At 43.9% G+C, this 17,300-nt stretch overlaps 3 protein-coding genes across 4 annotated transcripts; 2 read left to right on the top strand and 1 right to left on the bottom strand.

The window, feature by feature from the left end:
• Positions 1-325: 325 nt before the first annotated feature.
• On the top strand, positions 326-3,208 carry LOC109754853 (mitotic spindle checkpoint protein BUBR1). The gene is made up of 11 exons (XM_020313744.3): positions 326-611; positions 748-807; positions 971-1,115; positions 1,194-1,351; positions 1,797-1,875; positions 1,957-2,023; positions 2,109-2,166; positions 2,257-2,419; positions 2,603-2,688; positions 2,780-2,863; positions 2,953-3,208. The coding sequence occupies exons 1-11, from the start codon at positions 388-390 to the stop codon at positions 3,011-3,013; spliced, it is 1,185 nt and encodes a 394-aa protein (XP_020169333.2). The 5' UTR covers positions 326-387; the 3' UTR covers positions 3,014-3,208.
• Positions 3,209-5,184: 1,976 nt separating this feature from the next.
• LOC109754842 (brefeldin A-inhibited guanine nucleotide-exchange protein 1) lies at positions 5,185-14,261 on the bottom strand. 2 transcript variants are annotated; one of them, XM_020313733.4, is made up of 12 exons: positions 13,020-14,261; positions 11,575-11,892; positions 10,654-10,984; positions 10,133-10,555; positions 9,766-10,058; positions 9,411-9,684; positions 8,203-8,705; positions 7,792-8,113; positions 7,311-7,659; positions 6,573-7,216; positions 5,599-6,365; positions 5,185-5,521 (listed from the first exon to the last, which is right to left on the bottom strand). In XM_020313733.4, the coding sequence occupies exons 1-11, from the start codon at positions 14,000-14,002 to the stop codon at positions 5,757-5,759; spliced, it is 5,049 nt and encodes a 1,682-aa protein (XP_020169322.1). In that variant the 5' UTR covers positions 14,003-14,261; the 3' UTR covers positions 5,185-5,521; positions 5,599-5,756. The 2 variants fall into 2 exon arrangements, with proteins under 2 accessions (XP_020169322.1, XP_020169323.1); XM_020313734.4 differs by having other exon boundaries at positions 5,185-5,513.
• A 61-nt stretch (positions 14,262-14,322) lies between these two features.
• On the top strand, positions 14,323-17,133 carry LOC109754845 (mediator of RNA polymerase II transcription subunit 18). Its single transcript, XM_020313736.4, has 5 exons — positions 14,323-14,657; positions 16,103-16,202; positions 16,302-16,359; positions 16,443-16,799; positions 16,902-17,133. The coding sequence occupies exons 1-5, from the start codon at positions 14,622-14,624 to the stop codon at positions 17,002-17,004; spliced, it is 654 nt and encodes a 217-aa protein (XP_020169325.1). The 5' UTR covers positions 14,323-14,621; the 3' UTR covers positions 17,005-17,133.
• Positions 17,134-17,300: the final 167 nt, after the last annotated feature.

Raw genomic sequence — 17,300 nt, 5'->3', positions numbered from 1 at the left:
AGAGTTTCCGCGGGCGGTGGTTCCCTACCTTCCCGATCCCCTCTTGCAAGCCAGGGTTACCCCCGGCGCCGGATCGGAGGGGAAGGGGAGAGGGGACGCGATGTCTCTACGGTGGTGGACTCGCCGCCGCCGAGAGGAAGGCAAAACCCTAACGAGAGGGGAAAACAATGCAGTAAAATAATTCGGCCTCTCGATGCATGAAGAAGAATCATACCATACATCAGGTGGGCCGTAGATCTGGGCCCGTACTTTTCAAGCCCAAAACCGACAAGAGCCCAGCCGTTGTATATAAGCCAACCCTGCGCAGCGCCCGCTCCTCAACGCAACGGTCCAATCGACGAGTTTGAAACCTACCCTCTCCCAACGGTCGGCTTCGGAGCGGTACGCATGGCGGCGGCGGCGGCGAGAGACCTGGCGGCGCTCGACGCGGAGACTCTGGCGCTGCTGGGCGGAGGGCCGGATATGGCGCCGGTGGCCGTGTGCGGCGAGTGGGAGACCTTCAAGGAGAACGTGCGGCCGCTGAAACGCGGGCGGAACGTCGGCCTCCTCAACCAAGCCCTCAAGGCGCACACCGACCCCGCCCAGCGTGCCGCCCTCCTCGCCGAACGCAGGTACGGCTCTTTCTCAGCACGGACTTTCGTGGTTCTTGGATTTAATTTCCTTTTTATTTTACTTTCTGGCCCGGGTTTCTTGGACAAGTGTCTGATATTCTTGCTTGTACGGTGTTTGATGAATTGACTGATCCAGGAGGATGATCGAAGCAACCGAAGAGTACCAAGGGGAGGATCCGCTCCAGCCATGGGTAGAGTAAGTTCTACTTGATCCATCCTCCCCTTTCCGCGCATGGTTTCTTCGATGGAACTAATCAGGAAACGCTAGCTGGAACTTGGGAGTGCAAAGATTGCTCCTTGCATTGATTTCTACAAGCTCGGTGCTCATAGCTCCTCTGCTCCGCTTTGCCTGTGTGCAGGTGCATCAAATGGGTTCAGGAGTCGTTCCCGGCCGGCGGGGAGTTCTCAGGGCTGGTCGTGATCTACGAGCAGTGTGTGCGTGCCTTTTGGCACGATGAGCGGTACAAGGACGATCTCCGGTACCTCAAAGTGTGGTTAGAATATGTGAGATGCTGACTGAATTCGGCTTGTCTATTTTGTACTTCCGAAGCGTGTATATTTGACCTGCAGTTTGGTTTGCAGGCTGGGAACTGTTCGGACGCTGAGGTGATATTCAGGTTCCTGGAGTCCAACCAGATTGGTGAGGGCCATGCTGTTTTCTACATTCGCTATGCATCGCTAATGGAGTCGAAGAACAAGCTTAAGAAAGCTGACGAGATCTTTAATCTTGGAATAGCTAGGTGAGATTCTTCTTACGAGAAACTGACACTTCTATGTTTCGAAGGTTCTTGGATTTGGGATTACTTTGTAGATTCAAGCACTCGTAAAAATATGTCTTACAGGATATTAGTTTACTAAGACCAATTGCTGATTTCGTCTAAAAATACCAATTGTTAATTTGATAGTCTGAGAGTGTCGGTGTAGATATTTGTTACATATTAGTTTCCAGTCTGCAAGCGATCTATCCTAAATTTCCTGGAGTCCTGTATTTTACTGTTCTTTCGGTCTAGATTGTATGCACCATTACACACTTTACCTACAGAGTACTACTTGCCTCTCTTTTTGTACATTGAAGGAATTGTCTTATGATTACCTCATTTCTCTTCCACTAACTATGCAATTGTGTATATAATTGACTGGGCTGGTGAAATTTTATCCTTGGGTTGTTCATTCTTTTTCCATCAGGAAAGCAAAGCCTGTGGAGAAGTTGGAAACTACATACAGGGCATTTCTTGGGAGATCAACCAGAAAGAAGGAACACGAGGTGCTCTATTTGTGATTGCGACCTCTTTTTTTTTTTCTGATCTCCACTCTTTGTTGAATCGTTTATTATCTCTTGTAACAGGATGATACCGCAAGTGACGATCAGCCCGTACGCAAATTCGGTAGTGACTTGAACCGTGGTGAAACTAGTAAGTGTGTTGTGCTATACTGTCGTTCAGCATCAACTTCAAGTGACTGTCTGGGTGTAAACTAATCTTGAATTTGATGTGGCAGGAGGTCAGCATGCAGAGAATTCCCACCTGTTGGCAAAACCTAGGGTAAAGCTGCAAAGGTTAGTACCATTAGCATGTAATCAAACAAGGTATCTAGCCAAACCAGGAGGGTTTCTTGACTAACACTGATTGTATTGGCACATTCGCAGAATCGATGTTAATACACCGATTTCAATTTACAAAGAGAATCCATTGCCAAGTCAGGGCCTTGAGAGAGCTAGGAGCAAAGACAGGGTGTGGAACACCCTTGGAACACAAGCAGATAGAAACAAAGAAAATAACATGATGCCTGCCAGATGGACTTCGCACAAGGTATTTTTGTGGAGCCACTAGAATTCTTCAAAGAACAGATACAGATTACTATCTGTGATAGTGATACTTTTCTGAAGGACAGACTACTATCCGTTCAGTAAATTTAATTTAAGATAATGGAAGAGAGACCGTCATGACCTCTTCCGTTCAGTTATAAACTGATGATGAAATTTCATTGAACAGATTCCACCGAAGGTAGCAGCACGGCCAGCAGTTCTGCCCGCTCGTGTCAACTCCATTGAGGTCTTCGTAGATGAAGAATGTGCCGAGTATGTTATACGACATCCTTAAGTTATCAGTTTTTTTATGAAGCACTATATAAACAGAAAGTGTTTCTAAATTCCCTTTCGATCATCTTAGGGAACCAGCCCCGTCTCAAGTGCCAAAGAGTCCAAAACCATCAGTTCTGAAGCTTAGGCAAGCAACAAGCAAAAACCTTAAGAAGTAAGAACAGTTTACTGCTGCACTTTTCGTTTCCACATACTATGTTTTCTTTGTCAATGTTTGACCATCCTGTTTTCTTCTTTGTACAGGGAAACAGAATTGCTTAAGGAGAATCCGCTGCGCAACTTCCCGCTGAGCAGCCTTAGATAATTAACAGTAATATTGTTGACGACTTGTTTGAATCTGTGCCTTTATGCCAAATAAGCTTTAGACTCTAAAGCTTATAGATGCACCAAGCATGTAGGCTCGATTGTTGTGATCCCTGTACACGAATTGTTGAGGATCTTGTACATTGATTTTGTTTTGTTTGGATGTCCGTAAATTGCATAGAGGTTCACAAAGTAATTTGATCTTGCCAGCTTCTAGTGGCACTATCTCTTTATTTTGTCTGAATTCCAGAGAGGTCAAATCAATGTTGAGACAGCCCGATTATTTCCTAGCAAATAAAGAACCTTGAAGGCATTTAGATTCTCCAAATAATACGCAAGTGCACAAAACAAAACGTGACTTGATGCAAGTGGGTACATGACACATTGGATCAAGTATTTTAGTCATGGCAAGCTGCCATTGGCAACAGCTCGCATGACCTTTGTTTGCTCGTATATAAAAATTAAAAAGCATGATTTTCGTCCATGGATCTCTATTACATTGCTGCAAACTTTCTCAGGTCCTGTCAAGGCCCACAACAGGGTACAGAAGAAGAAAACGACGAAACCGAAGCCATCATTGTTGCCATTTGGGCCTTGTTTCCTGAAGGGTCTTGATGCATGCAGGACGGGACAGATCAGGCGTGTCAAAACCCACAAGCCCAAGATTTTGAATAATTTGTGTGCGTGTGCGCGTGCGCGCGTGTGTGTGGTTGTCCTCTTAAAGCTATTATTATTGTACTCTCCATCTTGCTGGATTAACTAACAAGCACGAACGAAACCGTGGAGGGGCACACGGATTCCGTTCTGATTCAGATAGCGGTGCAATCTACAACGCATCAGCATTCAGCAGCAGCCTGGTGCACGACAGGATCAAGGGCCGCACAGCATGACATGACGAGAGCATTCCTCCGAAAGAGGATGGAGCCAAGAGAAATTTTCCAGGCGAGTAGTTTATGCAGGCGATAACGTATTAAAAACAGCGGCTCTGGCCGCACCCCTGCGTCACACGGTGTCTTACTTACTGTACCACCTGACCGGCGCCATTTTTCCATCCACAAGGCTTGAGCGAACAAGAAAACGACGGGCAAACACTCGGCGCTTACCGGTGCGCCGGCGCCGCGCCTATATAAGAGGCCGCGCACACATGGTGGACTTTACATACACCACATAGAGTTCCGGTCAGGCCAGCGGTAGTGAAGATACCAGGTGCAGCCACCCGATGGCGATGGTCCATGAGGCGAGGCAGGGCCGGCGAGGGCGCCGGGTGCGGCACGTTCGGCTGGGGTCGCTGCTCCGGCTGCGGGTGCGGCTGTTCCGGCTCGCCGGCCTCGTCGTCCGGTGCATGGAGGAGCTCAGGTGCTGCCCTGGGATAAGGAGGCGGCCCGCGCCGAGATCAGCGGCACGGCCGGCGGCGCTGCGGGGGAGGCAGAGCTCGGCTTCCTTCCATGCCGACCAGGCCATTGCTGACTGCTTGGAGTTCATCAAGAGGTCCTACCTGCAGCAGCAGCAGCAGCCTGTGCAGGATGACGACCATACGACTTTTAGCTCGTAGTGGACTCTGAAAACGTCTTATAAAAAGTTACAGAGGGAGTAGTTAGTTGGTAGTTACCCTTCTGGTGGTGGGTGCACAAGTTGACTTTGTATATCTCACTTTTGCTGCCTGCTGCCACTTTCTTGTAATGCTACTCCTACTTATTTCAAACATGGACACATGTTCTTTTTTACGCCCAAAAGCAAATGAACATATGTCAAAAGGCGTGTCTGGAACTGATTCTTGTCACATTCCTATAAGAGAAGAAAAAAAAACTGTGAAACTCCTACCAGAATAGTTAATGTTCTGTGCCATCGAAATGTCATTTTCTTGGTCAATGCCTTGAGCGTTGATGGCTCGTTGGGCGGTAGTTTTCAGCAAGGAAGTCGGTGAACTTGAGTCATGGATAGTGATCTAAGTGTGTTATATATCCAACCTTCGCTTTCCAGAGCAGTTAGCTACTTAGCAATAACACAAAAGAATTACAGGATGAGAGCAGCTTGTGTCATACACCTACCCTCCCTTTCAGAAATTTCTATTTCGTTTTAAACCACATTATTCATCTATTTCGATTAAGAGCTAAATCCTCATGTTTATGGCCATGTAGACACGGTGATCGCAATTCAAAGATGGCAGAAAGATTGGGAAAAAGGAAGAACTTGATAGATGAGACTCTTTATTTTAGTCTTGGTTCAAAAGAAAACCCTATACAAGGCTGTTGTCAAAAGGGAAAAGAAAGGCTACATCCCAAAATTTTGGTCACTGGTGAACACCCTTGTAGAAGTACTCCATAGCTGTTGATGCAGGACCTCCAAGTCAGACATACTTTGTTACAATATATCCATTTGCCTTCAATGCCAGCGGGCGTCGACGATAACCCCCATGAATTGAAATTAATGTTATGAAAGAAGGGCAAATGCCCTTCAAAAGGTCTCCTCCCTCCAGGTATCTGAGTCGATGTTACATGATGCTGCAACACTGACAAGAGTATATTAATATCCTGCTCTATGCTTGAAAATAAGTTGACGTGCCAAGAAACAGGAAGAGGTTTTTACCTTCAACACCAGAATGCTGGAGGAACAGGTTTGAATCATTTACGGCACTGTCAAGCTGTAATCTTTTTCTTATTCCATATTTCTATGTAACCATCAATCAAGTTACCCTACCACGATGGAGTGACAAAATTGTACAATTGGTGAACCATCAATATAAGCTATACTGAAATAATAGGGCCTATTGATGACTGAAAGACATCATACAGTGCAACTTGAACCTCTCTAGAGCTATGCTCGCAGCGAACGAGATTAGCTAATAAAGGGAAAAGGAGGGGCAAATTCCTCCTAAAGCACTCCCTCTCTAGACCACCAAGTAACCGCATTACATGAAGGACCAATGGGGTTCTAGCAGACAGTTCCTCTTTCTTAGCAGCGGATAAAGGCAGCGCCCAGTGTACAACTGGATCTTTACAAGAAGCATCCTTGGATGGTTCCTGACCTGCACAATTCAGATACTTCCGTAGTATTTTCACAGAAACAAGCATAATTTGTGACTCAATGTTCATTTCTCGTGACAAAGATGGGTTGTCGTGAAGCAAAGCTTGCAGAAGTTTGAGGTAGCTCTGGTAAGACTCATTCTCGAAATGGATGACTGCGGGCTCAGATATCTCCAGAAGGGAGCATGCTTTGTGGAATTTGATGTGCAAAGCAGATTCAGAACTCACTTCACTTGCATGGGACGTAATGGCTGATAGCATCTCCAAAATTATGCCCATATGCTCAGCACAGAAGGATCTCCTGTGTGTCTCATACAACTTAACAATTCCCTGGAGAGAAGCCACAGAATGGTGAGTGTGATCTTAATATAACTATTGGCATGTCGAACACAAAACATGAAGGCAAACTTCTTGTTGTATTTTATTTGTTCTAATTCCTATTTTATTTGTGTGTGCAATTAAAGCAGAGTATTGAACAAAATTTACGATGATATACAAAGCGATCAGCAAATTAAACTGGCACAAGGTTTGAAGTACCTGAACAATTAAGAGTTGCAGAGACATATGGTTCTTCATCTTGACAATGGCATAAGACGATGTTTCCATATTAGCTTCCTCTTCATCCTCTATGTCAGGATCTGAATATTTCTCTGCTTCAGAGTAAGACTCGTTTCTTTCTGGAATTTCAATATTTTGCATCATCTTAACTATTTTGTCGAAAACAACCAACGTATGTGCTGCTGATTCTTTAAAGCATAATAAGATCTCTTTCCATTCGTCCTTGGAGAGTTTGCTTGCAAGCCCTTCTGTTAAACGCTGAAAAACAGACATACCAATGCTAGCAGATTGTCTATAAGCGCTTCTGATAAAACTGGTAACAACAGAGGTAACTCTAGTGAGTTCTGGCCGCATCACATCAAAAAATGTAACATACAGATCCACTAAACATTTCACAGCCACTGTTTTAGTTTCAAAATTCCATGAACCATCCTCAGTGCTATCACTTTGACCATTGGGTGTACAGATTTCACTATTAAATAGAGGATAAATAACAGATCCAAAGATATTGGTCCAGAAGGACTGAGAGAAGAGTTCTCCATGGTCCTTCAAAATGTCAAAGAGTACTTCTACTGCACCTTTTCTGATAGTTGGCCGTGTGTCGGTTGTCAATCTAGCTAGACCTGGAAAAGTGAAAATTCAAACAAGAACAATATTACGGATGTGATGCATTTCCAAACTAATATAGCAGTCTCTGTGAAAGAAAAGGTAGTCTACCAGCAAGCAAAGGAACCCAGAAGTAAACATGATCATCCTTGTGCACTATGGCATTCCCCTCTGAAGAATCCAAATTATTTGATTGATGGTCGGTATCCTTGTCATGACAGACAAATCCTTCCTCAGCAAGTTTCACAGCACAGAACCGAAGAAAAGCAATAGCATTGAGACTGGCATCGCTGCTAAATTTACTACTTGTGAATGTAATAAGACATTTAACACAATCAGTAAATGTTGTGGTTTCAGTCTCAGTTATGTATGGAAAATAGTCCCGGACAATCTTCTCCATAGTTTCAAATGCTAACAGAACAATGCTTTTTCGATCATCAGCAGCAGCCGCAGTAAAAACCTGTAAGATAAAACGTCATAAATATTGAGTGGTAAACTAGGAATGTTCCATTTATTTGTCGAACTAGCTTCTATAAAGTTATGCTACAATAATCAAGGCAAACTAAGAATAACCATAGAACACCATACGCACCGTGAAAACGCTTTTCCATCCTGATTTTATATTGTTAACACGACTCAAAACCATTTGGGAGACACATCGAACCACAAGTTCTCGTACTTCTGAAGCATTGCTCTTCTGCATAACCACCGCAAAAGGTCGCAGGAATTCATTCTGGAAATTATAATTTGCTAGTTCTTCTCTTTCAAGAAATTTCATGGCTAGCTGCCTCAAGGAGTCCATAACGAATATTGCCACAGAAAGATTTTCTGACGACCCAACAGACACAAAGAAATCAGATAGAACTTTCCAAATACGAGACCACACCAAACGTATGCGGTTCATATTGTAATGCCTGCACAAATCAAGCTCTGAGTTAAAACACTTCAGAAAGTGTTGATGACGTAACTTTATTTCTGGAAATAGGTGTTGCAAAAATCTTACGCAATTTCCACTATCTTCGTTAGGCAGAAGATACGAGGATCTGTAGGTGATTGCAACTCTGTGATTGCGACCTTGCAAAGAGCTTCCACAAAAGTAACAATTGCATTGCTATTTAATCTTTGGCTATGAGCAAATATATGATTCAACTCAAAAATGCCAATCTGGTCTAATAGATTAATGTTTGATATGAAGTTGTTAATCTGGTCAGGAGTAACTAAAGCTGAGGCATTATTTTTTGCTGTTGTGCTGTCATAAGAACCGCCTCGAACAGCAGCCATGACAGCTGGATTCTGAAGAGCATTAGTTCGTTTTGAGGCTGTATTGGTACTTGATTTCTGTGTTTTTTCTTCTGAATCAACCAGAGGTACTGTCAAAAAGGAAGCATCCGTAGGTGCCCCTTCTCCAAGAAGATGCAAATGCTCAAACCGTGAAAGACATGTTAGCACATGCTCCCAAGCTTCCTGCAAATAATCACCATCTTCGATTGCAATGGATATTATAGCCTGTGAAAAACATTAAGTAGAAAAATTATGACTCGTTATAAAATGGACAAAGAGACTCATACTAGATTCAAGTATTACTTCATACATCATTGACGATAAATGATAGCTTAAGAGTATATGTATGATACAGTGCATGGTGCACCTGTGCAAGCGTTCAATACTTCGATAAGTTCAAGCTCCTACGTACTTCTGAAGTCATCAAAGTGTGGCATCAACAAAAATTAAGAGGCTACATAGGCATACACAATTTATTCTTGAAAATTCCAATATAGTGCAAGTATGGAAAACAAAGAATAAAGTGGTGAAAAAGAACCAAATAATGGGAGAAAAAAGCCTCTGCAAAAAAAAAAAGGTTTGAATAAGACTCATAATGTACTGTGGTATTCCTTCTGCTGCATAATTTAACGCACAGTTTGAAAGCTCTGTTGACAAATGTAGAGTGTGCACGTAAATGTATTTATTCATTACCACCCAAACAAAGTATTCTCCATCACCTTTCAAAAGCAACCTAGATCATGTTCTCTCAGTGTTCTAAAAAATGAACCACCTCATTTATCTTTGTACAAACTCAAAATACATGCTAAACTGATCAACAGAAGCCGTGCCTGATATGCCTTGCATAATATGGTCCTTCTAATCATGTTATGCATTGGTCAAAAATTGCAAAAGAACATCAACGTACTGCTTAGCCATTCAAGTTCCTACCTTCACAGCATCCACATTCTTCTGTTTCATGTCTGCCACACAATGAAGGTATGTGAACTTGGCTACAGATGTCACAAAGGCATCTCTTTGCGTCTGCATGCACATTACGGAGGTGACATGCACTGCGTATCTGAATCCCTGCAAACACTGCGACGTTGCAGCCTTATCATCACATTGGTCAAGCGTCATGCTGAATGCAGCCATCATAGGGGCCCAACAAACCTCCATCATGAATTGCAAAATGGTTGTATCGGTAATAACATAAAATACAGATCTGCATGTAGCACAAGGTTGAATTAATTGTCTAGCAACAGATGCAAAACTATTGTTTATAGCAGAGTATTGTCAGTCTTACTCTGATTTCGCGCTCTTTGCTTTGAATTTCTCCTGTATGTTCTTGATGAGTAAGTCATTTGCTCCAAGTGCCTTATCTTCAGCCTGCTTCCAGTTGACAAGGTTTATAATATTGTCTAAGCCCAAGAGCTTCATTACACTGCTAGGTTGCTTGTTTTGTGGAACTGATGAATCAGCACTCATTTTGATCTCATTTTTTACAATTTGGTCATACAATGTACTCAGATAAACTTCAGGCAAATCCTTTCCATCATCAATTCCTCGGTTGTTCCGAATGAAGTCAGATCTAGACATCTGCATAAGGAAAACCCTATCAATGAGCATGCATGTTATTACTGACAACAGATGAAAGTAATCATTTGGCAAACCTTATCCTTGACCATCATATTATGAGCATCAGTATTGAGCATGATTACAGAATAAGCAAGAACATATGCAGTATCTGCACTGGTAAAAGAATTCGGGTTGCACTTGCAGTATCGTTCAGCAAACTTTTCCATGACCCGGTCGATTTTCTGTGCTTCCCCAGGCAACCTGAAACCTCGCAGGTAATACCTAATGGCTTCACCGAAGTCAATACCTTCAAAATTCAGTGCATCGACATATGCATGCATAACTTTGATAGGGAATTCATCTCTTTCACCCAAATAGTCCCCAATCATTGTTGCATTTAAACCAGCAGTGTTTCTCAAGAAAGAAGCAACATCTTCTGGGGATTGACCTATTTTCTTGCTTTTAATGAGAAAATCAATACCCTTAGAAGGCTTTCTGTTAAACATGGAAATTCCTTTCTGCAGGACGAAATATAACATCAGTAACTAAAATGTGCTCCCTCAAAACACACTACAGGTGGAGAGAATATAAACTAAGCACACAAACATTTACATACCTGAAGTTCTATTTTATAAGCACGACGTTGCTCAAGTGAGGAAGCATCAGATGTATCTGGGCTATAAGAGTCAGATTGCAGTTCATAATCAATTCCACTCCCATCTTCTCCAATGTTAGGACTGTCTAGCGAATTTAAAGAGACCTCGGAAATTTTGGGTGAAAAATCACCAATTCTCAACTGTTGGTCCATCCATGAACCCATTGATTTGAGTATGGTAGCAAGGCACTTGACTGACTCAGTCCGAAATGTTTGGTCTTGGACTGGGGTTAATGTTGTTGTGGCTCCAGGAGTAACCCCGAGAGCGGTCTTTAGAAGTCCATTGACAATCCTGCAAATATCTGCTGGAATTAGAAGTGCTTTAATATGTGACGAAAAGAGAGAGAACCACAATTTTCACAGAACTGTGCTCTCAGCTTAATGCAAGGCTACCCTGGCCCTCTATTGTTTATCATTTTTTTATAACTTGCAACATAAAAGGAATTTACTACTCATCAGCAAGAAATTTGCATACCTTCCGAAAACATTTGGTGCATCAACATCACAATCGTAGCTCACAAAGATATCAATAAGAAACTTGTCTTGGTAGTGGCTAAGCTAAGACTACAATGTTCAGCTGAAGCAAAACACATACTCCCTCCGTCGAAAAAGCTTGTTCGGACGGAGGGAGTATTATTTTTTCTGGGTTCTATGAGAGTAAACTGATACTGAACTACCGCTCGCTTACTTGCTGATCAAGTAGGTCATTTCCACTTACTCTAAGCATAGAAGGAAGAAGATTGAAAAACTAACAAACAAATTGTCTTCAGCCCTGCTTACTTGACTTGGCCCATGAAACTAGGTTCAGCCCTCTATTGTTTTCATTTTTAGAACTTGCAGCATAACTGGAATTTACTACACATCAGGACGATATTTGCATACCTTTCAAAAATATTTGGTGCATCAACATCACAATCGTAGTTGACGAAGATATCAATAAGAACCTGAGATTCTTTACAGATGTCCTCCAACAAATTTAGAACTGTCATTTTCTGCAGAAAGCTAGGCTGATGGACATTCTCAAGAACCCTTAGGACAAGCATGGGAAAAAATATTCCAATTTCTTCTTTCAGCCCAGATCTAAATCTTGACAGCAAACCCACAAATATGGAGCACAAAAGCTGGAAAATACTCATTGCTGACAAGGCACTGTTTTTCAACAAGGACAAACAAAGATACTGCTTTATTGCTCCAAGGTACCTGCAGTAAAAGAAAAAAAACTTCAGTATTTAAGTTTAACTCTCTTGTCAAGATCACACTAAAATGGGATGTTCCTTTATAAAAATAACTAAAGAAAACCTAGTAATCTCTCCTACATAATTTTATATTGACCAGAATTTGTGTGAATAGCCATATTCATATCCTGCAAGTACATGTACAATCACAACCTCAACCACACAGGGTTTCGATTGTTCTGTTGGAATTATTCCTTCCCATTTTCATGGATACACGTTCATAAATGTTAAAAGTTCCATGTATGCACTTGCAAGAAGTTCGCTGAACAAAGAACACATTTTTGCCACCGCCATTTCTCCACCTTGTGCTAGATGATGAACATCTTCTATTATACTACTACAAAATAATGGAGTTCGGAGAGCAGCGGCAGTGGTGGTTACTTACTGCATTCAGTGCTCTCACCCTCCTTCAACCATCCTAAAATTTCTTTATAAAAAAAAGGAAGGAGAAAATACCTCCAAACAAGCAAATACTTCAACACAAGTCATGGCATGGGCCAGAACAAAGCATGACCATTGGTGGGCAGGCAAAGGGTGTGGCATAGGACGCTCACAGTGGCAGAGGCATGACACAGGCTGGGCTGACATCAGCCAAGTGTCACGGCGGGGCAGAGGGCATGAAGTAACGAGTTGGCACATATGTTTTTCCATACCAAAATACGGCACAGACATCACACTAGTTCCGTTGAACCTCCATAGCTATATAACCTTTAACTCTTTCAGCAAGGATTCAAAGTCTTGTAAATTTGCATCTATTACCATAAACCAATACCATATTTTCTTTCCCATGCCACATTATCATGTTGATTATACGTACCACAAAACTCATAAAAACATGTTGAGAGATACATAAGCAAACCCCACCTGGATCAAAATATTAATATACCCTAATAAAAGAAAAGGTGTGAATTCATGAGCTAGTACTAGTGTATGTTTCTACATTGCCTATTTTATGCCTTCCTTCACATAGTTGTTTGAGCCATCAACACTCTTCCAATTGACTGCAGTAACAATATTTGTGTTGATAGATAATGCAGTAAGCTAAATTGTTAAAAATGCATATAAGTGAAACAAGAGCAATTGTGATCATACTTTTCATTGATTCTCCAGAATGGTCCAGCATTGTCCACAACCATCTTGAGCAACTCGAGAGACAACACCTTCCCTCGCAACAGCACCTGGTCCTCGGGGTTATCTGGTGTTGAGAACTTCATTGACAGCTTGCAGAGGTTCTTAAAGAGTGCTAACCCATCCTCCCTGATCTTGCTCATCCCCTCATCATCCTTCTCATCGACCTCAGCCATCGCCACCGGGGTCCCTGGCTCCGGGACGTCACTCCCTTCCATGGCATCATTTATAAACCCCTGTGCCACCTGCACGATGCCGGAGTCGTTGAGGCGGTGATCGGACACATCCATCATGTCCGCGATGGACACCGTCGGCACACGCACGTCCATGGAGTCCACCTCCACGCGCGCGAACACGATGACCAGCACCTGCGCGAGCGCCAGCTTGGCGCACATCTGATTGGCGCCGCTGCTGCTGCTGAGGTATATGTTGTAGCAGGTCTTGAGCATTTGGCCGAGGCCGTCGCCGCGGATGGCGATGGAGGGGCAGCGCGCGGCGGCGAGGAGCACGCGGAGGGTGGCGAGCTCCATGGCGTCGTCGTTAAGGGCGCCGCAGGAGAGGACGGCGGCGAGGAGCTTGGAGGCGGGTGAGTCGTCGGCAGCCTCGCCGAGGTCGCCGAGGAGGAGGCGGTGGTAGAGGAGCTTGGCGACGCAGTCGAGCGCGGGGTCGGCGACCTTGGGGGAGGCGGACTCGAGCGCGAGGATGAGCGCGTGCAGCGAGGCGGCGGCCGCGGCGACGGGCAGGCCGAGGAGCGGCGAGGGGTTGGGCGAGGTTGGGTCGGGCGAGTGGTAGGAGGAGGAGGAGAGGAGGTCGAGCGCCGACTTGGCCGCGGCGACGAGCGCCGAGTGCTTCCGCCACGCGGCGTTTTTGATGATGCGGTCGAGCGCGGGGCCGAGCACGCGGCCCGACGGGGTGGAGCCGCCAAGCGGCGCCGTGGGGGACGCCATGGCGGGAATGGGGCGCTCCCGGAGGAGAGGGGGAGAGAGGCCGCTACGCGCTGGTCTTCGCCGCGGCGGTGGTCATTGGAGGCAGAGAGATCTGAGAGAGAGAGAGAGAGAGAGAGAGAGAGAGAGGGACAGGGCGAGGAAGAGGGGTGGAACAAATGGGAATGCGAGGGAGGTGGTGACCGGTGCGTGCGTGCGTGCGCGTGGAGTGGAAGAGAGGAAGGAGGAGGGGTAGGACTGGGATTCCCACTCCCCACGAGGGCCACTGCGGAACTTTCCTCGGCGGGGCATTACCGAACTAATGCGCTTTACCACTTTGCTCCCTGCGCTTTCTGGTATTCTCGTCGCCTCGGCTTCTCCCTTCCGAGTCAACCCCGTCGTGCCCTAACAGCGGCCGCCGACGCCGCGCTCCCGCCCCCGTCCCCACGACCAACACCTCCGCCTCCCGCCCCCCACCGCCATCTCCGTTCTTCCTCGCCGCGACATCGCGTTCCTGCTGTCTCCAACCCGTCCCAGTCTTTGACCATTGGGATTGACATCTGAGGTTGTCTCCATCCAGCTAGTAGTGAAATCCCACTGACCTTCACAATTTCGGCACGCCGTCTAGATCCGCCCCTGGCTGATGGAGTGCGTGGTGCAGGGCATCATCGAGACCCAGGTACTGTGCCTCTTTTGTGTGTTTTTCTAGCGATTCATTCATGTGTGCAGTAGCTATCCATTGCTGCTAGGGTAGCTCAAGTGAACTCTACTTGTTGCAAAAAGCATATGCTGTCTGACTGTTCCATACGGAATTAACTTGTCAAGGATGCTGTAATGCATGACTGATTTGAACAATGGCCAGGAAAAATCATATGTCAAGACATAGGCAGAGTGATGATTTATGTATAGTATTCATGTATTATGATTCGTCGTAGGATGGCGCACCTTTCTTTCTTGTTGCCTCTTGCCATGCACCAACTTTGTTGATCAGACATGACCTTCTGTGCTCTCTTGTATGTGTATTTGATACGAATTTTGGCATACAGGCCCTTTGGCCTTTCAGGCGTCTGTAATGACAAGTTTTGGATATTGATTTCCCTTTGTTGGAGTTGTCTGCACAACTATCTCCACCTAATTTATCGATTATTTTCTCATGAAAAGGGGTCCTTTTAACTGTACTTGTCTTAAGATTTAAATGTACTTGTCTGCTAGAGTTTTTCATTGATTCATTATGTCCAACTCCCCATGAAAACTTGGTTGGCGCCGTTTACTCTGTCAGAATGAATCAACATGACACTTTTAACAAAAATGTCACAAAATTGATATTTAGATCCTGCTGACCATGATATGTTAACCATTGCTCCACTTTGAGGGCATTACTTCTGATATTATAATATAATAGATAGATTTGATGTACAGTTGGAGGAATCACGTAATTTGTGTGGGTTTTTTACAGTAAAGGAAAATTCAGTCCCACATATTTGACTTCATTCATCTAGGGTATTGATTTCGTTGTTTTAGTTGTCAGTATACACTGGTTTATCAATTGTCTTCTCATGAAAAGAGTCTCTATGGCTGTAAGATTTATACTATTCCTTTAGAAAAAAAGGTAATCTATGCTATCCATGGGTCGGTCAGCCACCTCGTGTTGAACTAGAATTACATAAAAAATATTTCACCTGCTGAGCTGACTTATCTCTCCTTAATGTTTACTTGAGAAGATAATAAAGTTGTCATTTCTTCCCTTAAGTGTGAAGTGATATCTGAGTCTTATGTTTATAGAGAATAATAATTAATGCTAGTTTTTATTGATTCATTATCTCCATGACAAGTTGATGGACACTTAGCATGAATTTCGAACACAAAAAAGTATATAACAAAAATGATGGGTAGATCATGCTGACCACCATACATGGTATGTCAACTGTATCTCTCCACTTTGAGAGCACTACTTGTGATATAATATAAAATATTGTTGTACAGTTGGGGGAATCACATAATTATATGTTGTTTATTTACAGTAAAGTGATTTCATTCATCTCCACATTCATTTAGACCGCATATAGTTTTTATATGTGAATGCCATTACTAACTTTTTTTTTCCTTTGGGTATGCACTATGCAGCATGTTGAAGCTCTGGAGGTTCTTCTCCAGGGTCTCTCTGGTGTCCCAAAGGAACGTGTGAGGGTGCATGAGCTCTGTCTTAAAAGTGTACCAATGCTAGGTTAGTTTTTATCTTTCTGTTGTCAGGATCATAAGCAATTGTTTCTTTTTAGCAAAAAAAAAAATTTGTTATATCTGCTGACCTCTTTCAGTCGTACAGGAGCTGTCCCATCAGAGGTTCGTTTGTTGTGTGATTTAGCTCAGCCTACACCATCCTGGTAACTGATTGTGTTAAGCTGCTGAAATTTACTCTTCCTCGTAATTTTTACACTAATCTGCAGCTGGCAATATTTGTATGTAGGACCATAAGACATGTTGGTGGTGCCATGAGAGGTGCCGGTGCAGAGCAAATCTCAATTCTTGTGCGTACAATCGTAGAAAGCAAAGCCAGCAGCAATGTGTTGCGTTACTTCTACGGCATCGGCTACAAGTTAGATCATGAAATCTTGAAGGTTGGCTTTGCGTTTCGCTTCCAGCGAGGTGCCCAGTTCACTGTGACTGTGACTTCTGCTAACAAGATGCCAAAGCTCCATGCGACCGACGAAGCTGTGCAGGTCACTCCTGGAATACAGCTGGTGGAGATCACAGCTCCAGCCGCTGCTAACAATTACAATGATGTTGTTTCAGCTGTCACCTCGTTCTGTGAATATCTAGCGCCGTAAGTACCGTCAGCCTGAATTTTGATACTTCAGTTCGATAATCTCCACATGTCTTGTTTTGAGTAATCGTCACTCACGTGGGAGCACGAACATTGTTGCAGGCTGCTGCATCTCTCTAAACCAGGCAATTCAACTGGAATCGTCCCCACCGCTGGTGCTGCTGCTGCCTCGCTCATGTCAAGTGGTGGTGCGAAAACATTGTAATGTTTGTCATATGTAATCCTTCAAGTAGTGGTCTGTACTTCTACTCAGTTGATCAGAATGCATGAATAACACTATGATACCTTGAAATGGTATGATTAAACAAGTATCGTTGGCACTGTGTTGGAAAAAGTATTTTTGGCACTGAGTTTTTGTAACTTGTATAAGAGTTGGCTGATGATAATGAGGCATCTCTGCTTAGTTGAAATTCTCTCGAAGTATGCGGTACATCTCCCCGGCTTATCTATAGTATTAATTCACTTTGTTGTTTGTTTACCAGTTTACAAGAAAATAGTTAT

This window comes from Aegilops tauschii, chromosome 6, assembly GCF_002575655.3.
Source record: "Aegilops tauschii subsp. strangulata cultivar AL8/78 chromosome 6, Aet v6.0, whole genome shotgun sequence".
In the NCBI taxonomy this organism is placed as follows: Eukaryota; Viridiplantae; Streptophyta; class Magnoliopsida; order Poales; family Poaceae; genus Aegilops; species Aegilops tauschii.
Note: the sequence above shows the minus strand (reverse complement) of the source record. Positions and strands in the feature narration are given on the sequence as shown.